Source organism: Nannobrachium achirus (assembly GCF_963921795.1).
Source record: "Nannobrachium achirus genome assembly, chromosome: 8".
In the NCBI taxonomy this organism is placed as follows: domain Eukaryota; kingdom Metazoa; phylum Chordata; class Actinopteri; order Myctophiformes; family Myctophidae; genus Nannobrachium; species Nannobrachium achirus.
Genome location: NC_137817.1, coordinates 9,849,588 through 9,874,913, shown reverse-complemented (window position 1 = coordinate 9,874,913; position 25,326 = coordinate 9,849,588). Strand labels below are relative to the sequence as shown.

At 44.6% G+C, this 25,326-nt stretch overlaps 1 protein-coding gene across 1 annotated transcript in view; it reads right to left on the bottom strand.

Moving 5' to 3' along the window:
- The window catches only part of nectin1b (nectin cell adhesion molecule 1b), a gene marked incomplete at its 3' end in the record, with an annotated part of 251,705 nt that overhangs the window by 47,278 nt on the left and 179,101 nt on the right, over window positions 1-25,326 (bottom strand). The window contains exons 2-4 of the mRNA XM_080731181.1: window positions 18,121-18,486; window positions 12,899-13,198; window positions 8,864-8,981 (exon numbers count right to left, since the gene is read on the bottom strand). Of these exons, the coding sequence (XP_080587307.1) occupies window positions 8,864-8,981; window positions 12,899-13,198; window positions 18,121-18,486 (784 nt within the window). The remainder of the gene's footprint in view (window positions 1-8,863; window positions 8,982-12,898; window positions 13,199-18,120; window positions 18,487-25,326) is intronic.

Sequence of the window (25,326 nt, the reverse complement as noted above, 5' to 3'; positions counted from 1 at the left end):
ACACACACACACACACACACACACACACACACACACACACACACACACAGACAGGGTATAGCTGCTCAGATTCACCGCTCCACTTCGAACCGAGGTTTGATTTTTATTAGGGACCCCCCAGAAGCAAATATTTTCATGATTTTTCAAATAATAGAACAGTGAAGTCATGACGTGACTCGCTCATCCCCCGGTTCCACGGAAGTAATTCTCTATAGAGAATAACATTGGGTCATCTTAAATCGTCTCATATAAGCATTGTGGTCCAAAAATAAACAAACGGTCTTTGCGATATTGTCGGCGAGGTGGCTCTGTGTGGTTTATGATAGTCAGTCACTCATATTTGATAAAGCCTGTTTCTAGCGAAAATGTAACTAATTCGGCGACAGTAACATCAGCGTTTTCTCACCATCAGTTGATTCTTCATATCCATATGAGTCAAACCGCTGAGATAATTTGTTTATAACTGGAACACAGTTCTTATATGACGCCATATGAAAAAGGTCTATGGGAATTCAGAATGGGGGAAGAAAACCGCCAACCAGGTAGGATGTGTAAATTACGTCACACTTCACTAGTCTATAGCAGATCTACAAGCTCGCAGTGAGCTTGTATATCTGCTATTTTTCAATAGCTAAAGCGTTAAATAATTCTAGGCCTAAACGGCTTAAAGAACATCAATCACTTTGTCTCGACAAAAATCAAACCTCGCTCCTCCCGTTGTCTCGCAGCGATGCTCAACATTCCTGCGTGATTATTCCTACTCTGACACTTCATTACCATTTCCTATTAACCCCTTTTGTGAGAGAATTCAGTGACTGTTGTGAGCCGCCCTAAGAAACGGCTTAATGAGAAAATCTAAGTTGCCTTTGCTTGCTTACTTCAGAGGGACTTTGCGGGCAGCCTTTCTGCACGCTTCACACCAGGCAGGGAAATGGAGAAAGATAAGATCACGCGGGGAAACAGAAAAGGCTGCACTTTCAGAGCGAGAAAACTCTTGAAAAGGGGTCTTCAACGTTTTCAGGCCAAGGACCCCTTAGTCGAGAGAGAGAGAGATGAAGCAGGGACCCCCACAACAGATAGTCTTGTTTGACAGCACAATCATCAGCGTATTTTGGATTCATGTCAATTTGTGTTCTCAGATATTTAACCACTTGAACCATCCATACTTAATAAACGTGCCATTTCACTCTGTGCTTGGTCTGCTCTTTTTCCCCTTCTACACCAAACCTCTTTGCCGAAAATAGTCGATCTACAAGCTCACAAGCTTGTAGATCTGCTATTTTTGTCTAAAGTTCTCAAATTATGGGTACAAGTGATTAATATAAAAGAGGAGGAAAAAAAAAACATTTCCATCACTCAAACATTTGGGGGACCCCCTGTAGTAACTCTGAGGACCCCTTAGGGGTCCCGGACCCCCTGTTGAAGCCCCCTGCTCTTGAGTTTTCTGCTGCATCCTCCACGTCGAGTCATCGGAACCAAAACAACTCTACGCTACAAACTGCAAGGTACAGTGACCAAAAATAGAACCTCGACGCACACGGATGCCACTTTGAGCGGAGTCTGGAATTGTACGTCGCCGACGTTATTGTTCAACAACAAATAATAAGGACTCAGCTGTTTGGCTTTGTGTATGCGGACAACTGGCAGTTATCTGTGTGACGTGGGCATCCTGGCAAGCCTGTTTTATTTTCTTTTTTTCTTTTTTGGAGCTGTGCCGTCGCAGCCTTGCTCTGACCTCCACAGCGCAGCCCGGAGGGGAAACTTCACAACGGATTCGCTGCATTGTTTTCCAAGGCAGCGAGGGCCGTCCTCTCCTATCTGTCAGCAACAGCCAACCATCACATCCCTTTATCCTCCTCTCTCCCTCTCTCCTTCTCTCTCTCTCTCTCTCTCTCTCTCTCTCTCTCTCTCTCTCTCTCTCTCTCTCTCTCTCTCTCTCTCTCTCTCTCTCTCTCTCTCTCTCTCTCTCTCTCTCTCTCTCTCTCTCTCTCTCTCTCTCTCTCTCTCGGCCTCTTCACCATCTCCCCCAAATCTCACTACTGTCTGCCTCGGATAAAATAACCAACGGATTCCTTTCTTATCTGATCTCAACTACTGCGGCATTATACAGTTCATGTGCATTCGTGTGTGTGCGCGCACACGCGTGTATTACTATGCTTCCCAACCGTCCCCACGAGTACAGGAGAAATAGAGAAATAGACATGGACAGGACAATTTCCCCTTGTCCTCATAAGATAACTGTTAGGGAGTTATAGGTGTACTGTACAATTAGGAAAAGATCGGGGTTGGGCTTAGGATTATGCATTCATACTATATTGTCGCTGTCGGGTGGAAACCTTGTATGTCCAAAACCGTTTGTTTTGTATTTATCATTTTAAAAATGATTTAAACTAGTGAAAACAGCCGATCTACAAGCACTTTTTGCTTTTAGATCCGCTGTTTTCACTACTTTTGTGCGATGGCCTTGTATGATGAAGCAGGGCTTTGCTTTGCGAAAAAATGTACAAATTTGAAACTTGGAGATACAAGGTTTCTGCCCGACAGTGACGATATGTTATGTTTGGGTGTTGTTTTGAGTTTTCCCTATTTGCATAATGGTAAATGGTGCATTTATATAGCGCCTTTATCCAAGGCGCTTTACAGAGATTGTGCATTACATTCACCCATTCACACACACATTCAATACACCGATGGCTGAGGAAACCATGCAAGGCACCAACCTGCTCACCGAAAGCAACTAGGGGGTTCAGAGTCTTGCTCAAGGACTCTCTTCGACACTAACTCTGGGAGAACCCGGGATCGAACTGGGAACCCTTCGGGAACCCTCCTCGTTTTAAGACGGCAACTCTACCCTTGAGCCACTGCCTAACCCATCTTAGAACTACTGTGTAGTTGTGTGGCGGTCGTCACGCGCCAAATTATATTTTCAATGCCATCCTAAAGTTGTTATGTCCTCACAAGCATAGTAATACTATCGTGTGTTTCTGGTCAGAAAGCAGTCAATGCCATAAAAATAATAATAAATAAAAATAACAGACAGGGGGAGGACGATACTCCATGCCTCATTAAAATCCAACAGTGTCCCTTGGAAGCGGATATTGCGCGGGGCACAATGGTCTATTAATCCACATCCACTCAAGTCCACTGACATGTTCCTCCAACAAGCCTTTCATTGAGCAATTACACCACAAATTGCTACATTTATCTCTCAATTTTTTGCTGTTGAAACGCTCTCGTTTTCTTTTTTTTTGGAGAAACTCTTGATACGCTGGGGACACTTTCACATTCAAAGAGCCGTCTTCCCCGCTGGGCTTTCCCGCTGACATCATAATGCACTACAATAAATAAAAGATTGCAAATCGCGTCAAATTACGGGCACGCCATTGTGCGGTTTAATTGCCTCTCGTGACACACGCAGCCCTTAACTCTCAAATACCTGGAACGCGCCCGAGTCGTGTTAGATTTTAACCACTTTAACCATTATTGTATGCTTTAAACTTTAGAAAAATCGTGAAAATGTGTGCAAATCTTTGAATATCTTTGACCCGATCTTTGACCCGACTTCTAAATCCTTCATTCTAAATCATGCTGTTCTCAAACCTTTTCATGTCAAGGACCCCCAAAATTACAGGTATTTGGCCACGGACCCCCATCTCAAAATGTGTTGTTCCAGGGACCACCCAGAAGTAAATATTTGAGTTACAAATGTTCGCTTTTAAGTAGATATATTCAAAGACTTGCAAAAAAAAAAAATCATGATTTTTCAAAAATAGCAGATCTACAAGCTCGCAGCGCGGCACTCGGTGCCGCGCTGTGAGCTTGTATATCTGCTATTTTTCAATAGTTAAAGCAGTCAATAATCCTAGGCCTAAATGGGTTAATATTTAAACAGCCAGGCGACATTCTGCGCGTAGCGGGAACCTCTGTGCCATTAGTCAAAGCAGATCATAACTGTACCAAATGCACTGTAGGTTTGCTTTGTCAGATCCTCCGTGGCTTTGAAACCCCACCATGCCGCTCCCTTTTATTGCTCTGCCATGATCATTTGTGTGCGTGTGTGTTTGGAGGGGAGGGGGGAGGGATGGCGAAGCATCAATGTCAGCTCCTTTTGTTGCTGTCGTGTAGAAACCTTGTATCTCCATATGTAAAATTTTCATGTATTTTTTCAAGCCCAACATGTGACCTGTTGTATGCTTATTGGCTATTTGCTCAACATGTGACCAGTTGCATGCTTATTGGCTATTTGCTCAACATGTGACCAGTTGCATGCTTATTGGCTATTTGCTCAACATGTGACCAGTTGCATGCTTATTGGCTATTCGCTCAACATGTGACCTGTTGCATGCATGTGACCAGTTGCATGCTTATTGGCTATTTGCTCAACATGTGACCAGTTGTATGCTTATTGGCTATTCGCTCAACATGTGACCAGTTGCATGCTTATTGGCTATTTGCTCAACATGTGACCAGTTGCATGCTTATTGGCTATTTGCTCAACATGTGACCAGTTGCATGCTTATTGGCTATTCGCTCAACATGTGACCTGTTGCATGCTTATTGGCTATTTGCTCAACATGTGACCAGTTGCATGCTTATTGGCTATTTGCTCAACATGTGACCAGTTGCATGCTTATTGGCTATTCGCTCAACATGTGACCAGTTGCATGCTTATTGGCTATTTGCTCAACATGTGACCAGTTGTATGCTTATTGGCTATTTGCTCAACATGTGACCAGTTGTATGCTTATTGGCAATTTGCTCAACATGTGACCAGTTGCATGCTTATTGGCTATTTTTGCTACTTTTGGAGGAAAAGTCTGAGGGTTACATACAGTACATACTGAACCAATGGGGTGCCTGCTGGCCTAGCGGTCCAGGCACATACCACATAAGCTCTGATGCCTGACAATGTGTCGCTGGTTCGAATCCCGATCCGGACGACCTTTGCTGCATGTCACTCCCCATCTCTCTCCCCATTTCCCGTCAGTCTACTGTCCTATCAATAAAGGCATAAAAGCCCCAAAAACAAATCTTTAAAAAAAACTGAACCAATGAAAAGCATCAACAAAGAGCTTGTGACTAAACACTATCTACATTTCGTTTTGTGACATTTCTGGAAAAAATCACACCCGTGTGAACTGAGCGGTGGTCGAGGAGGCTTCGCAACAGCACTACTGGGTGGGTGCAGCGGGGGTTGCAGTACTTATGGGTCAAATACATGCATTGTAAGATTCATTCAGTTTGTTAATAATTATAATAATAATAAATTATTTGTAAGTGCTACAGTACAGAGAAACACAGCCCCCCCCCTGTGTGTGTGTGTGTGTGTGTGTGTGTGTGTGTGAGTGAGTGACCCCCCCCCCCCTGTGTGTGTGTGTGTGTGTGTGTGTGTGTGTGTGTGTGTGTGTGTGTGTGTGTGTGTGCGCCACCCCCCCCCCCCCCCCCCCCCCTGTGTGTGTGTGTGTGTGTGTGTGGGGGGCCTGGCCTGAACAACAGCGCCCCTCCCTTAACATGTGTGGTCAGAAATGTGTGTGTGTGTGTGTGGGGGGCCTGGCCTGAACAACAGCGCCCCTCCCTTAACATGTGAGGCCAGAAAAGGTACTACACCACAGGCTTGAGGCTTGAGGCTACATACAGACCCACAAACATACCTACAAACATACCTACACACACGGCCACGCTATGGAGACGGTGTGACCACCGCTCAAAAAAAGCAACCGTTTTGGGACATACAAGGTTTCTGCTCAACGACAGCTACAGTTTTGGTATGCGGTTTTCCCGGTGAACCTGAGCACAATGGTGGGGGCCGATGGACAAGGAGGGTTGCGAGCTTATGTACTAAATAAGACCTTAAAACCTGGCGAAAACAGTTGCGTGCATTAGCGCAAGATTAGATGAGGATAAAGGAAATCATTAAATGGAAAACACTAAATTAACTTCTGAAAAGGCTTCTAAGCCTACACTAGCCTACTAGTAAAACTAGTGGAACCGCGATCTTGCCACACGTGAATAATTGTGGTTCTAAACAATACACGGACAAAACACAGACAATATAAATCCTTAGTCTAGTACTGGGAAGAAAAGGTTATCATCATGGCCCAAAATAACTTTTAAATATCTTGCAATTGGCGACGAGTCTCTTACGAAATCGGCAAGTGTGCCTCTCATTCTCAACAGGCCTACATAAAGCTATATAACCTCTCCATCATAGGCAACAGTCAGTGTTGTGTGTTCCCCACACTCCCGTGCCCCCACCGTTGCGCTCAGGTTCACCGGGAAAACTGCGGTCGCTGCAGTCCCTAATCCGTGGCTCCCTATAGTACTCAAACCCCAACCCCCGCACCCCCCTCCCTTCCCTATCCCTCATGTGGGTCAGTGTACTTCTAACTCAACCCGAACCCCCCTCCCCCCTCCCTCCCCTATCCCTCCTCTGGGTCGGTGCCAGAGCGTTGCCTCCAGCGCTCCCGAGGGGAGGGACACCGAGTGTCGGCGGTGTCACTTTCAGGCTTGCTACCTGCACGCCGGTACTTAGACTTCAAAGGGGAAACAGACACAGGCGCGCGCACGCGTGTGAAATGAAAAAAAAGAAAAGCAAAAAAGAAAACGCTAAACAAACTAGGTTGTGTTTGGATTTTGTCTCTCTGGTATCTGCGACCATCAAATAGATAAAGGAGGGGGATTTGTCAGTGCCTTAATAGGGCCATTGTGCCTTGCCTGGAGTCTGCCGTCTTATCTTCATTACACATGTTATATAAGCAAACAAATAAATGGAGAAGCAACTCCAGTTGTGAGGATGAAAGGAGTTTAGCGTGCGTTCATCTTTGAAGATTACACCGTATGGTGTATCTGCCTCGGAAACAAACTGTTGGGGAGAGACCTAGAACTCCATTCTACACCAGCTACATATCAAACTGCTGGGGAGAGACCTAGAACTCCATTCCACCAGCTACATATCAAACTGTTGGGGAGAGACCTAGAACTCCATTCTACACCAGCTACATATCAAACTGTTGGGGAGAGACCTAGAACTCCATTCTACACCAGCTACATATCAAACTGTTGGGGAGAGACCTAGAACTCCATTCTACACCAGCTACATATCAAACAAACTGTTGGGGAGAGACCTAGAACTCCATTCTACACCAGCTACATATCAAACTGTTGGGGAGAGACCTAGAACTCCATTCTACACCAGCTACATATCAAACTGTTGGGGAGAGACCTAGAACTCCATTCTACACCAGCTACATATCAAACTGTTGGGGAGAGACCTAGAACTCCATTCTACACCAGCTACATATCAAACAAACTGTTGGGGAGAGACCTAGAACTCCATTCTACACCAGCTACATATCAAACTGTTGGGGAGAGACCTAGAACTCCATTCTACACCAGCTACATATCAAACTGTTGGGGAGAGACCTAGAACTCCATTCTACACCAGCTACATATCAAACTGTTGGGGAGAGACCTAGAACTCCATTCTACACCAGCTACATATCAAACTGTTGGGGAGAGACCTAGAACTCCATTCCACCAGCTACATATCAAACTGTTGGGGAGAGACCTAGAACTCCATTCCACCAGCTACATATCAAACTGTTGGGGAGAGACCTAGAACTCCATTCCACCAGCTACATATCAAATTGCTTTCGCTATGTGGGTTTCTGGGCCCCGCAGCCATTCGTTCACTGGTGGTATTGTTTAAAGGGGCCACACCATACTTTTAAAATATATGTATTTTATATAAATATTGGTCCATAATACGGTTGTATACAGGTTTTAGACTAAACAACCACTCGGATATTGAAATTTCATGTTCTGTCTGTCTCTAATTCCAAGCCGTTTCAGACGCAATGACAAAATGCCCGTTGTTGGCAACGGGGCGCTGTCTTTGGGGTAAAATTGGAACGATACCATGGCACCATGCTAATCTTCTCTGTATTGTTCCAATTTTAGCATGGCACCATGCTAATCTTCCCTGTATCGTTCCGATGTTAGCACCACTTCACCCCGCCCACCCCATAGGCTCAATAGAATCCACCCCAAAAGTACCGCCCCCTTCTCTTCAGTTGCCAGGAAACTGAAGTGGAGGGGCGGTACTATGGAAATGAGCCCCCTGTGACATAGAATGGGGCCGATTTCAAAAGAGTACGGTTCAGACACGCCCATTCAGAAAACCACTGAAACGAAAGGCAAGGCTTAGAGTTAATGAATTGGGTTTTTTTGGAGCTTGAAGAGACACTGGTTAGACAAAAACACCAGAAAGAATGGAAAAATTAGAAATTCATGGTGTAGTCCAGGGTTCCCCAATTAGTTTTCCTCAAGGGCCGAACTATGTCTAGGGTACCAAGCCGAGGGCCACAACATTGCAGGGGGCGAAGGTGGCGTTCCCGCTACTCCAGTGACAGTTCAGATATCGTCGTTGTCGGGTGAAAATATTGTATGTCCAAAACCGATCGTTTTGCATTTATCATTTAAAAATGATTTAAACTAGTGAAAACAGCCGATCTACAAGCACACGTGCGAGGTGTTGTGTGCTTGTAGATCTGCTGTTTTCACTACTTCTGTGCGACGGCCTTGCATGATGAAGCAGGGCTTTACTTTGCGAAAGAACATACACATTTGGAGATACGAGGTTTCCACCCGACAACGACGATATACTAGTGTTGTTGCTGCTGTTATACCACCATTATTACTGGGGTTCGTGGGGGCCAGACAGTAGCCCCCCGCGGGCCGCAAATGGCCCGCGGGCCGCCTATTGGGGAACCCTGGTGTAGTCCCTTTAAACTAAAGGGACATGCGACAGGCGGCCACTGTGGGTTTGACGGGGAGGGGAGGAGGAGGGTTGGATAACACTCACAGCTTCCACTGGTAGATGGTGACGGCAGGGTTAGCGTCAGCCCGGCAGGTCAGCTGGACGTCCTGGCGGTTCAGGTACCAGTTCCCATCAAAGCCTTCTATCTTCACCTCGGGTTCATCTGAAACAGAGGCAGGAGGGGCGTCACAAGGGGCGTCACAAGGGGTAGGAAAGTGGGACTGAGTTACCAGGGCCCAAGGTGGAGGGGCCCTAGAAAGTGGGACTGAGTTACCAGGGCCCAAGGTGGAGGGGCCCTAGAAAGTGGGACTGAGTTACCAGGGCCCAAGGTGGTGGAGGGGCCCTAGTAACTTTAACTATTGAAAAATAGCAGATATACAAGCTCACAGCCGCGCTGCGAGCTTGTAGATCTGCTATTTTTGAAAAGTCGTGAAAATGTGCGCAAATCTTTGAATGTATTTTTTAAGTGAACATTTGTAACTCAAATTTTGCTTCTGGGGGTGGTCCCTGAAACTAAATATTTTGAGATGGGGGGTCCGTCACATGAAAAAGTTTGAGCATCACTGACATGGAAACATAGGTTTCTTAGCACACATTTTCACGATTTTTCAAAAATAGTTAACATTCATGGGGGGCCCGCAGTGAATCCTTGTACCCAGGGCCCAGAATTTGGTGTGACGCCCCTGGCTGTCAGAAGCACACATCCACTGAAACAGTACTAAGAATGCAAACCAAGTGCAAATGGAATGGAAAATGTGTTTCTTTCAGATGTGTTCTCTCTTTCTCAGTATAGTACTGGTCTGCTATTTCCAATATTTCCACCAAAAGGCCCTTTTAGATATTTCAGAGACCCTGCCTCTTTAAGCCCCTTTTCGACGGCAGTTTTAGCACCACACTACACGACACTACACCGCACCGCACCACACCACACCACACCACACCACACCACACCACACCACACCACATACAAATATTTACATTTTACATTACACAAAAGTACCCCTATTGGTAAGAAACAAATTGACCCTTTTAACTGCGATTATAATACAATATCAATTTGTATTACAACTATACTAATTATAATGCACTGTAATGGATTATAACTGTGAATATAATACACTATAAAGTATTAATATATTACTACGATAACTATAATACTCTATAATAGATTATAACACAATAGAATCCATTATCATGTATTACAACAATATCCTGGTGGTCTAAATGAAAAGTCAGTGAGTGATCAGTCATTATGAAGTGTTTGGCTCTGTTTGGCCTAATAGTAGTAGAGTCTAAACCTGAGGTTCTGTGACCATCCTCTCGGAAGGATGGTTTGATGATTGATTTGACCTCTATGGACCCTTTATAAAAGATTTAGCCCCCAGGTCCCTCGCAAAAATCACAGCATTTTTTTCTAGAGGGCCACATTCAAAATGGCGCCCGGCACCATCTCTAAAAAGTAACTTTTGATAGAGATAACCTAGAATCATGTTTGAAGACACTTTTTCATACAAGTCAACCATGAGGATTCCAAATCTGACACCATTTTAATCATAAGACCTCATTTTGGCCCAGAAATCCAAGATGGCCACCATCCAGTAGCATGAAAACATAACTTTTGAATAGGAACGTAATTTATTGGGGATTGTAATTTGTACAGACTCAAAACACATATCAATCTGAATCAGAGCATTCTGTGTCACTGGTTTCTTTATCACCAGATTCAGATGACTCCACCCTCCTCCTCTGTGCATCATCATCCTCCTCCTCACCTCACTCTCAGCATCCTCGTCCTCTTCAAATGGCCCGGGTGTAGGTAGGTGTGTTGGGAGAGCAGGCTGTGTGTGGCGGACAGGACGACAGCGGGCCACCCACCAACTCCCAACCATGTCCGAGTGGCGAGGGGTGGTGCTTCAGTGTGGGGTTGCGCAATAGATGGGGTTATTCTTTAACATGGGAGTGGATGGGGTTACTACCCCATCCACTCCCATGTTAGAGAGTAACCCCATCCACTCCCATGTTAGAGAGTAACCCCATCCACTCCCATGTTAGAGAGTAACCCCATCCACTCCCATGTTAGAGAGTAACCCCATCCACTCCCATGTTAAAGAGTAACCCCATCCACTCCCATGTTAGAGAGTAACCCCATCCACTCCCATGTTAAAGAGTAACCCCATCCACTCCCATGTTAAAGAGTAACCCCATCCACTCCCATGTTAAAGAGTAACCCCATCCACTCCCATGTTAGAGAGTAACCCCATCCACTCCCATGTTAGAGAGTAACCCCATCCACTCCCATGTTAGAGAGTAACCCCATCCACTCCCATGTTAGAGAGTAACCCCATCCACTCCCATGTTAAAGAGTAACCCCATCCACTCCCATGTTAAAGGGTAACCCCATCCACTCCCATGTTAAAGAGTAACCCCATCCACTGCCATGTTAAAGAATAACCCCATCCACTCCCATGTTAAAGAATAACCCCATCTATTGCGCAACCCCACACTGAAGCACCACCCCTCGCCACTCGGACATGGTTGGGAGTTGGTGGGTGGCCGCTGTCGTCCTGTCCGCCACACACAGCCTGCTCTCCCAACACACCTACCTACACCCGGGCCATTTGAAGAGGACGAGGATGCTGAGAGTGAGGTGGATGAGGAGGACGACGATGATGATGCACAGAGGAGGAGGGTGGAGTCATCTGAATCTGGTGATTCAGAAACCAGTGACACAGAATGCTCTGATTCAGATTGATATGTGTTTTGAGTCTGTACAAATTACAATCCCCAATAAATTACGTTCCTATTCAAAAGTTATGTTTTCATGCTACTGGATGGTGGCCATCTTGGATTTCTGGGCCAAAATGAGGTCTTATGATTAAAATGGTGTCAGATTTGGAATCCTCATGGTTGACTTGTATGAAAAAGTGTCTTCAAACATGATTCTAGGTTATCTCTATCAAAAGTTACTTTTTAGAGATGGCGCCGGGCGCCATTTTGAATGTGGCCCTCTAGAAAAAATGCTGGGATTTTTGCGAGGGACCTGGGGGCTAAATCTTTTATAAAGGGTCCATAGAGGTCAAATCAATCATCAAACCATCCTTCCGAGAGGATGGTCACAGAACCTCAGGTTTAGACTCTACTATAGCTCAGACCTACTCTGGATTGGATACTTTTTAGTAGCACGTTTAGTACCGCTTTCACACCACTCTACCCAGGTCCTTGTAAGTGGAAAACCTGGCACAAGTGGGGCGGTGTGGTGGTAGTGGTGTGGTGTTGGGCCATGTCAGTGGAAAAGGGGCTATACTATAGACATCAAAGGGGGCTTGAGCCCCCGCCCTTATATCCATCTGTAAAAAAGTGCTCTCTCCAGACCACGAATGCAAGTAGTGAAAATAGCCGACCTCCAAACTCACAAGCTTGGAGGTCTGCTATTTTCAACATTTCCACCAAAAGGCCCTTTTAGATATTTCGGCCCCTGCCTCTCTAACATCCTCTGCACGTCCCTGACTGTCAGGGACGTGCTGGTCATTGGGAAAAGCGGGACAACTCCCGAACAGCCAGTTCAATCCCGGCCGGTCCAGGCCGGCCATTAGGAAAATAAATAAAAATAAAATGTCTGGCTTCGTTCCATTTTGGGGGCTGGGCGGCCAACAAAATAAATCGTCACTGTCGGGCAAAAACCTTGTATCTCCAAGTTTCAAATGTATACATTTTTTCACAAAGTAAAGCCCTGCTTCATCATACAAGGCCGTTGCACAAAAGTAGTGAAAACAGCAGATCTACAAGCACACAACGCCTCACGTTGCGAGGCGTTGTGTGCTTGTAGATCGGCTGTTTTCACTAGTTTAAATCATTTTTTAAATGATGAATTTTGGACATATAAGGTTTCCACCCGACAACGACGAAATATAACTCATGTACAGCAATTGGCCCACTTGTCATGATCTGAAATGGCAAATCTTTGAGTAGCAGCAGCGCTATAGAGAGAGATCTCTCTCTATATCGCGCAATGAGGGCCTCTACAACTCTTTTTCCCGGGCTGAATCAGGGGCCCATCACGTCCCTGCTGACTGTCCTTACACTGCACGTTGAGCACCACGCTGTCCATGATCCTCTCGTTGCGGTACGTCACGATGCAGGTGAGCTTCTGCTTGTGCGTCTCGCGGCTGGGCACCACGATGTAGTTGCTGCGCACGGTGACGGTGCCGTTGGCGTTGCGCGTCTCCTGGAACTGCACCTCGCCCTTCAGCCGCGTGTCCCACTTGATCACGCTGGGCGGCTTCCCGTTGGCCGACACGCACGTGGCCACCGTCATCTTGCGCTTCTGCGGCCGCGCCACGATGGTGGGCGTGGTCAGGGTCATCTTGGTCACGGGCCGAGCTGTGGGGAAGAGAGAGAGAGAGAGAGAGAGAGAGGGCAAGAAGGATCAGAGTTATATTTCTTTTCGTTTTGTGATCAGATTTTTGTTGTTTATCCCATTTAGACGTGAACGCAAATCTGTGTCACTCTAGATTTGAACCACTTTAACCATTAATTTATTCTTTGACTATAAAAAAAAAATGCAGATTTAAAAGCTCACAGTGCGGCACCGAGTGCCGCGCTGTGAGCTTGTAGATCAGCTATTTAAAAAAAAAAATCTTGAACATATTTTGTGCAAGTCTTTGAATATTTTTTTACCCGACTCTATAAATGTCTTCTAAATCCATTTTTCTGAATCAGTGGTTCTCAAACTTTTTTCATGTCAAGGACCCCCAAAATTACATGTATTTGGCCGCAGACCCGCCATCTCAAAATATGTTGTTCCAAGGGTTGGTGCCTTGCTTGGTTTCCTCCACCATCTGTGTATGAAGTGTGTGTGAATGGGTGAATGTAATGCACAATCTATGTATTCACCTCAGATTTGGAAACATTCATTTGAAGTACATTAAAATAAAGGGGCCGCGAGATTAAAAGGCAATTTTGCGGTGATTGAAATCAAGGAAAGTCCTGCCTTCTCTCCTTGGAGCCAAATCGGGTGACAAATGCTTACACAGATGCAGAAGCCATTTGCCTTTCCAAATGTAGAGTCATCCAATTTAAATCCTTTGAGAGCTGCCAATTACCAATTTGCTCACACAGAACATCAAAACGCTGCCTTGAGCTTAAGCAATCGCACAACTGTTGAAGCGTGTATTTGTATGATATGAAGAAGCCTCTTCATTTTTAGAAGAAGTACTAGTACCGATTTGTAGTTTTACTTAATAAAAAGTAGAAATACAAGCAAGTAAGTAACTTTACTTGAGTAAAAGTACAAACGTATTGGTATCAAGCTGTATTTAAAGTAACACAAATAAAAGCAAACACGCAATTGTGTTGTGAAGATATTTAAAAAATAAAATAGCTGATCCACAAACTCACAACGATGGCATGACAAACGCATTTTGAGCTTGTAGATTGACAATTTTGAAATAGCAGAAGAATAGGGCTTTGTAATATTTCCAAAGAAATCTGTAAAGTAAACAGTATATAATTATGTTTTCTTTTTTTTAAGATTTTTTTGGGGGATTTTATGCCTTTATTGATAGGTCAGTAGACTGACAGATGGGGAGTGACATGCGGCAAAGGTCGTCCGGATAGGGAATCGAACCGGCGATGCCGCCAGGCATCCATGCCTATGTGGCAATGCCTAAGAGGTATGCGCCTGGACCAGTAGGCCAGCGGGCGGGCGCACAATAGTATATGTTTTCAAAGTAGTGGAGTTTAAAAAAACATACAATATTTGCCTCAGAGATGTATTGTAGAAGTATAAAGTATTGAAATATTGAAATATTCAAGTAATGTAAAGATCTTCAGGCCAAGGACCCCTTAGCTGAGAGAAAGATGAAGCAGGGACCCCCACTAGACCTTATATACTGTATACAATTGTGTTGCAAATTAAAAATGTTCATAGATTTCTTAGACAGCTTAGAGTTGTTTGACAGCACTGTCATCAGACAGTGTAACGTGTATCTTCAGACATTTAACCACTTGAACTGTCAATGCGAGGTCTGCTCTTCTCTTCCCTCTGCACCAAACCTCTTTGCCAGAAATAGCCGATCTACAAGCTCACAACGCGAGGCGTTGTGAGCTTGTAGATCTGCTATTTTTGGCTAATGTTCCACTCAGAATAGGGATGCTAGGGTTCAAGTGGTTATTGTAAAAAAAAGAAAAACATGATCATATCACATAAAGATTTGGCGGCCCCCCTGTGGTAACTCTGAGGACCCCCCCCTAGGGGGTCCCCGGACCCCCTCCCTGTTGAAGACCCCTGTTGTAGCCAACAGTATTTAGTAAATGTATTAGTTACTTTGGACCACTGTACGAAGAGCCCTTCTTTGAACACTGTCAAGGATCCATCTATGCTCAGGTTGTTGACATTCCACCAGCCAGGGAAGTGCTAATGGAGACTTGATGACACAAAATGGGAGCCTTGCGAGCTGACAACAGGGACTACTTCAGCCAAGTGCTTTTCCTTTGCCGGAGCTTAATGAAAAACACAGTGACACTTAATTTCTAATTAGATCTCTAATCAGAGGCAACACGCAGCCCTTTCCACAACGCTGCCTGCCTGTCTGCCAGACGAAAAGAAAAAGAAAACTAAACTAAACCCCTGGCATTTCTCATATCCACCAAATAAAAAAAGGGGATTATTACATGGTGAAGTTTTTCCGTTTCAACTTTTTTTTTATGTATACTGTAATTTGATTTACAGCCGCCGATGCAAAAACAATTTACGCAGCGCATTACCACTGTGTGTTGCAGGGAGGGTGTGACGTCCCCCCCCCCAGAGATTTACTAATTATATAATTAGATGCATGGTGATGTGATGTTTTTTTCTTTCTTTTTTTTTTATCCCACGATTTTGTAACCCATTTTCACCCAGTGCCAATTGCCTATGTAATCCTGGGCTCTGCTCTCCCTCTGCCGTGCCTGGGGAGACAACGGACTGACCTCATGCTTCCTTCTATGCATGAGGAGTCCAAGTTGATTCCAGGGATTTCCCTGGTTTGGATGTAGCGCGTAGAAGGAACACGTTATTCCAACCAGTTCCTTTCCCCTCCATCAGGCGCCCCGGCTGGCCAGGGGGAGGCATTATTGAGACCAGAATTACTGCATGTTTTTGTGAGGGTAACAACCCTAGGAGACACGGGGAGAACATGCAAACTCCACACAGAAAGTGTGGGTGGTGATGTGATGTTAATGGGTGACGTTGCTGTCGTGTGGAAAGCTCGTACAGACGTGCCGTTTCAACTCTTTATTTACTGCTTTTTTCCTGAAGATTTCCAGCAAATGCATTTTTTTTCCCACAGGTTTCTTTCCCTGTTTTGCCTTTCAATTTATTTATGGAGAATGGAGTAGAGATGGGATGTTCGCGAAAAAAAATCGAGTCTTTTGAACGGCTCTTTGAAATGAACGATGGGATCCGGTTGGCAGTATTTTTATGAGGGGAGTCAATTCTTTACTTAGTAAAAGTATCAATACTCCAATGTAGAAATACTGTTACAAGTAGAAGTAAAATGTTCGTTGAGTAAAAGTACAAAAGTATTGCTATCAAAATGTACTTAAAGTACCAATAGTAGAAAGTACTCATTATGCAGAGAGTCCCATTTCTCAGTTTTTCAGATGAATAAAATGTAGAAACATCAATTGAAAATAGCCGATCTACAAGCTCACAATGCGTCGCAGCGTGACGCATTGTGAGCTTGTAGATCGGCTAATTTCAAATGGCTGAAATGTATATATGGCCGAAATGTATATAGGTTTGAAGTGATTTGTGATTAGCCTACAATCAAAATCTACAAAGTGACAAGTAACTAAAATGAGTCTTTTTTGAACGGCTCTTTGAAAGGAACAGATCCCAGAGATCCGGCTCACTTCAAAGAGCTGTAAATCCCATCTCTACATATTTTAGCAGAAACCTGCAAATAGCAAGAAACCACTGCATTCCCATTGAAAAGCAGAATCGATAGTTATTTTTCAGAGCAGCAACTAATAACTATAACTCAGGGGTCTTCAACGATTTCAGGCCAGGGACCCCTTAGCTGAGAGAGAGATGAAGCAGGGACCCCCACTAAATATTGTATAAAATTGTGTTGCAGATTGAAAATGTCCATAGATTTCTTAGACAGCACTGTCCTCCTGTTGGAGTAATGTGTATTTTCAGACATTTAACCACTTGAACCATCACATACTCTACAATACTCTTAGCCAAAAATAGCAGATCTACAAGCTTACAACGCCTCGCGCTGCGAGGCGTTGTAAGCTTGTAGATCTGCTATTTTTGGCTAATGTTCCACTCAGAATAGGGATGCTAGGGTTCAAGTGGTTAATGTAAAAAACATGATCCTATCACACAAAGATTTGGCGGCCCCCCTATAGTAACTCTGAGGACCCCCTAGGGGTCCCGGACCCCCTGTTGAAGACCCCTGCTATAACTAGTTACTTTTTTAAAGTAACTTGCCCAACTGGGGGAAAGTCCCTGCGTCACACTAGAGTCCAGGGGGTGTTCTTGTACATCAAGCTGCCTCACGCTACAGAAACAGGAGATAGGCTTCTGCCCTATGGGCCTCATGGCTCGGTAAGCCTTACTACTATCACAATAGGAGTTTCCTAAAGGCATGTTTCCATTCACATAGAGCAGGTCTAGACTGTTCTCTTTAATTAAAGAAACTGAAGATTGTGCTATCTAATTTATGTGCTTTCAGACAAATGAATTACTGAAGTGTTACAATTACATTTTGAATCCTCCCAAGACTCAAAAAGCAAAGATACTAAACAGCACAGTAGTGTTATGGGAAGCATAGCATTTGGAGATGGAGGTATAAAAGACTTTAGAGTTAAGGGATGTAGGATAGGCCTACTCTGGGAGTAGGATAGTTTGTAGAAATTAGATGCTTTTTTAAAGTGAACATTTGTAACTCAAATATTTGCTTCTGGGGGGTCCCTGGTACAAAACATTTTGAGACGGGGGTCGGCGGCCAAATAAATATAATTCTAGGGGTCCTTGACATGAAAGAGTTTGAGAGCCACTGACGTAGAAACATGTGTTTAAAATGAAAAAAAATAAAAACAGACGGATTTAGAAGACAGAATCTGGTCAAAATTCAAAAATAGTAGATCTACAAGCTATTATCATTGTATGCTTTTATTTCAAGCTCACAGAGAGAGCACTTGCTGTGAGCTTGAAATAAAAGCATAACATAATAATACGCAAAAAACGAATTGCTGTTAAAATGAACACTGACACGATCCCTCCGCCCATCCGCCTCCTCCCGGGTCCTTACCGTACACGGTGAGGTTGACCATGTTCTCGCGGTTGCCGGCGGGGAAGGTGGTGTACTCGCAGATGTAGGCCGCCTCGTCGGACAGCCGCAGGTTGGAGAAGACGATGGTGGTGTCCTCCAGCTGAGAGTTGCGCACCGCCGCCTGCTTGAAGCTCACGCGCTCCTTGAAGGGCGCCAGCACCGACACACCCAGCGCCGGGTTGGCGATGGCCACGTTCTGCTTGGTGCCGTTGAGGAACTTCTGCCACGTGACCTGGGAGATCTTCACGGGCGGCTGGCTGTTCACGAAGATGCAGCGCAGCTCCACCTGGGAGCCCACGAAGCCCGACTTCACCGAGTCCATCTGGACCAGCTGGCCCTCGCCAGCTAGGAGGAGGAGAGAGAAAACAAACCACGTTAGATTGCGATTAGCGAGATTGTTGCCGTCAGGTGGAAACCTTGTACGTCAAAGGTCTTCAACAGGGGGTCCGGGACACCTAGGGGGTCCTCAGAGTTACTATAGGGGGTCCTCCAAATCTTTATGTGATAGATGCAGTGTTGATTTCGTCGACTAAAACTATGACGAAAAATATTTATCGCCTGCATTTTTTTTCACTGACAAAAACTAAATAAAAACTACACAAAAACTAAGCTGTGCTGACTAAAACTAAGACTAAATATATTGACAATTTCGTAAACAAAATAAAAACTAGACTAAAACGTTAGGGAGGGACTAGTGGAGATTTTATGTTTGATTGGTTGCTTGCATGCATGCTGAAAATAGCAGATCTACAAGCTCACAACACGTTGTGCTACGACGCGTTGTGAGCTTGTAGATCTGCTATTTTCAGCACACAACCAAGTGTAAAATTACGATGCCATCAAGGCCTGCCAAAATACATTTCAGTTGACTAAATCAACTGTACATTTAGTCGCCTAAAATCTTATGATATTTAGTCGACTAACATGACATGAATCCAAAATACACTGATGATCGTGCTGTCAGATGATGAAACTATATGGAATCTATAAAAAGGTTGTGGGGGTCCCTGCTTCATCTCTCTCTCGACTAAGGGGTCCTTGGCCTGAAAAGACCCCTGACTTTTCAGGAAAGGGGGGAGGAGGGGGGGGGGGCGGTGTTCCAAATGGATCCAATGTAATTATAATTTAGTCACAAGCGCTTGTGAATGCTTTCATTGGTTCAATATTTATTTCTCCCACCGGGCCAATTTAACAACATGCACTTTAACTTAAAAGGAAACGTCGAAAACAGCAACGATAGCAGATCTACAAGCTCACCATGCATCACGGCACAGTGCATTATGAGCTTGTAGCTCGCCTATTTTTTGCTACTTTTGCGTGAGACCGTGGTATGACGACGTTTATCTACGAAAATACGTTAAAGAAAGGTTGAAATATGGAGATACGAGGTTACTGAGAGAGAAAAAAAACAGAGGGGAGGGAAAAAACAACAACATTTAATTACGATTAACAAGAGCCCAGGGACCACTGCAGTCAATACCAAGCACGCGCAATGAAAGCTAAATGAGTCAATTCGGGCCTGCTAGGAAGTGCGTTCACGTGCGCACGCATCACGTGCGCACGCAGAGGCCCTGGCCTGCGCCAGACCTCATGCTCTCAATCACGTGTTGGCAACACTGACACATTTGGCACGCGACTCACGCACGCACGCACACACATACACACACACATTGCTTCCCCACCACCTCCATCTCAACGATGTCGGGTGAAAACCTCAGTGTGTCCAGAATAGTTACTTTTCAGTTCCAAAGGATATTATTAAAGTATATTATTACTTTAAAGATATTATTAAAGGAAGTTATTAAAGTTAGTGACTTTTTATTGGTTCAATATTCATAAAACCCACGTTAACAACGATAAACACTGTCACTTACATTTTTATAGCGAAAATAGCTCATCTACAAACTCACAACACATGCAAATCGGCAATGTTCCCACCAGGGACGCGCAGAGAATGTTAGAAAGGCAGGGGCTGACATTTCCAAAAGGGCCTTTTGGTGGAAACATTGAAAATAGCAGACCTCCAAGCTCGCTTGGAGGTCGGCTATTTTCGTTGCTTGATACCACTCTGAAGTTGTCAGAACTAAGCATTTATAATCTAGCCAATACTGGAGATGTGGTGTACGGCATGGATTTGTACACAGAGATGGCAATTCATTCAACATAAGATTCTGCATTCTAGTTCAGGAGAGTTTGGACAAGGCAATTCTCTTCTTCAGGTATGGCATGAAAAGGAGGCATTTGCATTTCTTTCGTATTTTGGAGATACAAGGTTTCTGCCCTCCCTCGACACGACAGCTACCTTGATATTCTGCATGCCGGCGAGTAGTGGCGACTGGGAAGTTGTTATTACCAGAATGGACACATATACATATACATACACATATATTATATACGACTCTTACTTTGCTCACTGGAGGAGCCTTTCTGATGACATGGGAGGAGAGGGAGTGCAAAGCAATGCATCATTACTGAACCATCACTGAAGGGGGAGTGAATTCATTCATTCAGCACTCCACCCGCATGCGGCCGCACTCACCTAGCCCAGTGGTTCTCAACCTGGGGGTCGGGACCCCCATGGGGGTCCCCAAATTATTTTGGGGGGTCCCCACAGATGATTTAACTTAATGTGTAACATTGTTTTCTCACTCAACAGTAAACAAACCAACATAAAGTTAAAGTGTATAGAGCATCTGAACATTTATAAAGTGGCAATTTGAGGTATTTTTATTACCTCTAAAATGACAAATTAAACATTGGTCAAATTGTCAAATATGAGAAGCAGAAATTATGAAAATAGCAGATCTACATGCTCACAACGCCTCGCGTTGCGAGGCGTTGTGAGCATGTAGATCTGCTATCTTCACAATAGAACCGTGTTATACAAAATGTAATTCCTCAACTCCCAGTGCTCGTCAGGGTGGGGGGTCCCCAGTTCAAATATGATTATTGTGGGGGTCCCGGCCTGAAAAGGTTGAGAACCACTGACCCAGCCAGCCAGCCAGCCAGCCAGCCAGCCAGCCAGCCAGTGTCGCCACCATGGCTGTCTCGTACCACCTTTAATTACCTTTTTTCCCCCCTTTTTTTTCTTTTTACCAAAATAGTTCAATGACAGCCTGGAGGTGCTATTAAAAGAAACGGTGGATTCCTGTGTAAAGTGTCCGCCGCCATGAACACACACCCACACACACACACACACACACACACACACACACACACACACACACACACACACACACACACACACACACACACACACACACACACACACACACACGCGAACACACACAGCACACACGTTATCTACATAAAAACCGAGCAATTAGCAAATGGATGGGTTCTCTTCGACCCCCCCCCCTACCACCCCATTGAGTAGTTGTATATGCCTGCAAGGACTTTAATGGCAGGGGGAAAAAAAGAGGCCAATTAGTAAAAGGGGGGGGGGGGGGGGGGGGGGGGGTGTAAATGTGTGTGTGGTTCAGTGTTTCATTCATCATAACGTGTGTGTTTGTAGAACTCCCAACCCCCGCCCGCCCTCGCTGCCCCGTGGCCCACCTGATGAATGCTGATGACCTGATCACTTCCCTTCTCGTTAACCGTCTCACGTGCACCACACCACACAGCTCTCTCCAGGGACGTGCTGGCCATTGGGAAAAGCGGGACAACTTCCGAACGGCCGGTTCATTCCCGGCCGGTCCATTAGGAAAAAATGAAAAATAAAATGTCGGCCTTCGTTCCATTTTGGGGACTGGGCGGCCAACTAAGTAGTCACTGTTGGGCAGGAACTACAAGCTCTACTAGCACACAACGCCTCGTGGTGCGAGGCGTTGTGTGCTTGTAGATCGGCTGTTTTCACTAGTTTAAATCATTTTTAAAATGATAAATACAAAACAAACGGTTTTGGACATACAAGGTTTCCACCCGACAACGACGAAATATAATCCTATAATTGGCCCACCGGCTTGTCACTTGTCATGATCTGGAACGGCAAATCTTTGAGTAGCAGCAGCGCTATAGAGAGAGATCTCTCTCTATAGCGCGCAATGAGGGCCTCTCCAACTCTTTTTCCCGGGCTGAATCAGGGGCCCAGCACGTCCCTGGCTCTCTCCATCCAGTCCGCTTCTTTCAAATGGTCTATACCAGTGTTTCTCAAACTTTTACATTTCAAGGTCTCCCCTTAACTCTGACATTATACAAATGGAACCAAATGTTATTTGTACACTGTCAGAGTTACAGACTTGTATGGGTCAAATTAGACCCCCATAAAGGAACCCACAAAGTACCTGGAATCCACTTTGAGAAACACTGGTCTATACTGCTCATTAGCATTAACCACGAAAGCATGTAAGCTACTTTGATGTTGTCAAGGACCAGCCCCAAATTGACACTTATTTGCCTGCGGACCCCCTTTCGAAAAGATATGCCAAGGACCTCCATAAGAGAAGATTTTTACGGCTCTAGCAGTGATTCTGAACCATTATAATTTCAAGGACCCCCAGTTTGATGGCATTTCTACCTCTGAGACCCCAGTTTATATTGTAAAATCAATGTTAATTTAACAAATGGAAACAAATGTTTGTTACTCTCTGAGTTACAGACCCATAAAGGTCAATTTGGTCCCTAACTCTCATTTAGCTGGAGACGCACTGGAACTCCATCAAGGACCCCTGGGGGTCCCCGTATCCCACTTTGAGAACCAATGTTGTAGGGGAAAATGAATAGGGGAAATCACCAGCAACGCAATGTGAGCTTGTAGATTGACCATTTTCACAATTTAGAACAGTGGTTCTCAAAGTGGATTCCACTCTGTGGGTTCCTTTATGGGGGTCTAAATTAACCCGTACAAGTCTGTAACTCTGACAGTGTACATATGGAACCAAATGAACCCGTTAGGGTTCATTTGGTTCCATTTGTACACTGTCAGAGTTAAGGAGGAGACCTTGAAATTTGAAAGTTTGAGAAACACCAATTTAGAACATTTTGACATTTCATTCGTTTGTGTCCACCTACAGTGGACATGCCCAGAACATTGACGGCTAGTGGGTTCATTTTCATATGCAAAAAAAGAAAACGTGCAAATGGAGTCGTGTGAGACGGACGACAGCCGAGCAGCAGCTGTGTGTTCCGTGCTGCTCTGTCACAGATCGTTGCTACAGACGGTCTACGGCCAGGTCGTTGTGTGTGTGATTTATGTCCCTCTCCAGGTGATGTCCTGATCATGTCCCATTTCCCGGGCGGTCAGACACCCCCTGGCCGGGCCTCATATTTACTACCTAGCCGCCAGGCTATAATTATCTCCCGCCGCCCCGAAAAAAGAGGGAGTGAATGGAGCCGCCTCACAGGAAGTACCCGCTGCTGTTAATCACAGCGGAGCCATAAAACCAACAAGTGGATCTAGTCATAAACACTGAGGAAATATATTATACACACACACACACACACAGAGTGGCCTATACAGTGTCAGTGGGGGCTGGGTGGGTAGCAGCACATGCATCACAGACCTGCCGACGGCCAGGCAGCCATGCAATCATACTACAGCGAGTCACGACAAACGCTGGTTTTTGCAGAGATTGTGGAATAGCAAGGCGACTATTCCACAATATCCAAAATGCTACATGGAGTCTGGAACTAGACGCCCCCAGAAAGGCGAGAAGGGAAGCCGTCATCTGTTAGTCATTCCCGTTCACAAAAATATTTTTTTAAATATCTTTAAAAATGTCTTTATTTTCCATTTCTGATAAGCAGCAAGCTATATACGCTTAGATTATTTCGATTTACGTTAGGACAAAGAGAGATGCAATGCTAAAGCTGTGAGTGTGTACAAAAAAAAGAAAATGATGAGAGGTCAGTAAGCTTCATGTTCTGGGGAGCATGCAAGTGAACAATTCCATGAAAATGCAGCCAAGTCGTTTTCAAGACGTCTTGTAATAAATTGTTGGACTGGCCCTCTGCCAGTCCAACAATTGCCATCCTTTAGTTTGGCACTGAATTGATAATCGTGCTTAAGGATTGCTATTTTGCTTTTTTGTTTAAGTTGGCTGTTTCACTTTCTATTCTTCGTTCCCTTTCTTTGATGTACCTTGCTCTTTACTGTACGCTGTTCTTTTTTTAAATTCTTTTCATACTTCTCTGTAACTTTGTAAATAACCTTATACTGCTGTACTGCGACTGATTTTCCCCTTTGGGATAATAAAGGTATCTATCTATCTATCTATCTATCTATCTATCTATCTATACTTATGAGCCTTCGAACAGGCTTACAAAATCACCCAAGGCTCTTTAAGAATGAGTAAGAAGTGGTGAGAAGGTTGTATCGATGTGGGCCAGCCCACTGAATGCCAAATCTATGGTAGCACTGACCGTGTTGGCCTGTGTAGCAGCACACGTCTGAATGAGTAGATATCACAACGGTTAGCTCCAGACAGAAGCCCTCACATGTCTAAAACAGTTACGTTTCAGGATTCTAAAATAGCAAAAAAATGTGTCGTTTCGTTTCGGATGATCAAATCAGGGCGTTTACGGGAAAAGAAAACACACAAAAAGTTAAAGAGGCAATGCCATAGTTTTGTACTTTTCTGTTTTGGAGTTAACATTATTCTAATAGACCACCGGATTTGTTTATAATGTGCAAATTTCTCTTCCCTGTGTATTTTTGATTTCTTCCTGAAAGCTGAAAGCCTCTTGAGTCAAAAGGCCTGATTGAAAAACACTGATTTATGACATCATAAAATAATCCCCTCCCCTTTTACCATACACCCAACACTGTGGGTGTGGCTAATTTCAGTTGGGTCACCACCCACCTGACAACCAGGCATATCTAATGAACATGGACATGGCCACATAAAAACATAATTTTAGCTCTTTCTGTATACTTTCTTTCCTCCTAGTATAATCAAAATCATGGCACCCCATCTATAAAATATGGAAATAAGTTTGTGCCTGACATCAACAGTATTGATACCAACAGAAACCTGCTGGTTCATCAACGGCCATCTGAAATGAGATAAGATCGCGAGCAGCCGCGGACAAATGTACCTTTATTTATTCTAGCGTGGCTCTCTCTGTGGCGCAGCTCTCGTACCGCTGAATGCACTGCATTGTGTAAAGAAGCAGTGTATGATGAGAGCTGAGGTCAATTTCACCCTCAGAACGAGGACGCAAGGCCAAATGGCAAATCTGATAAAG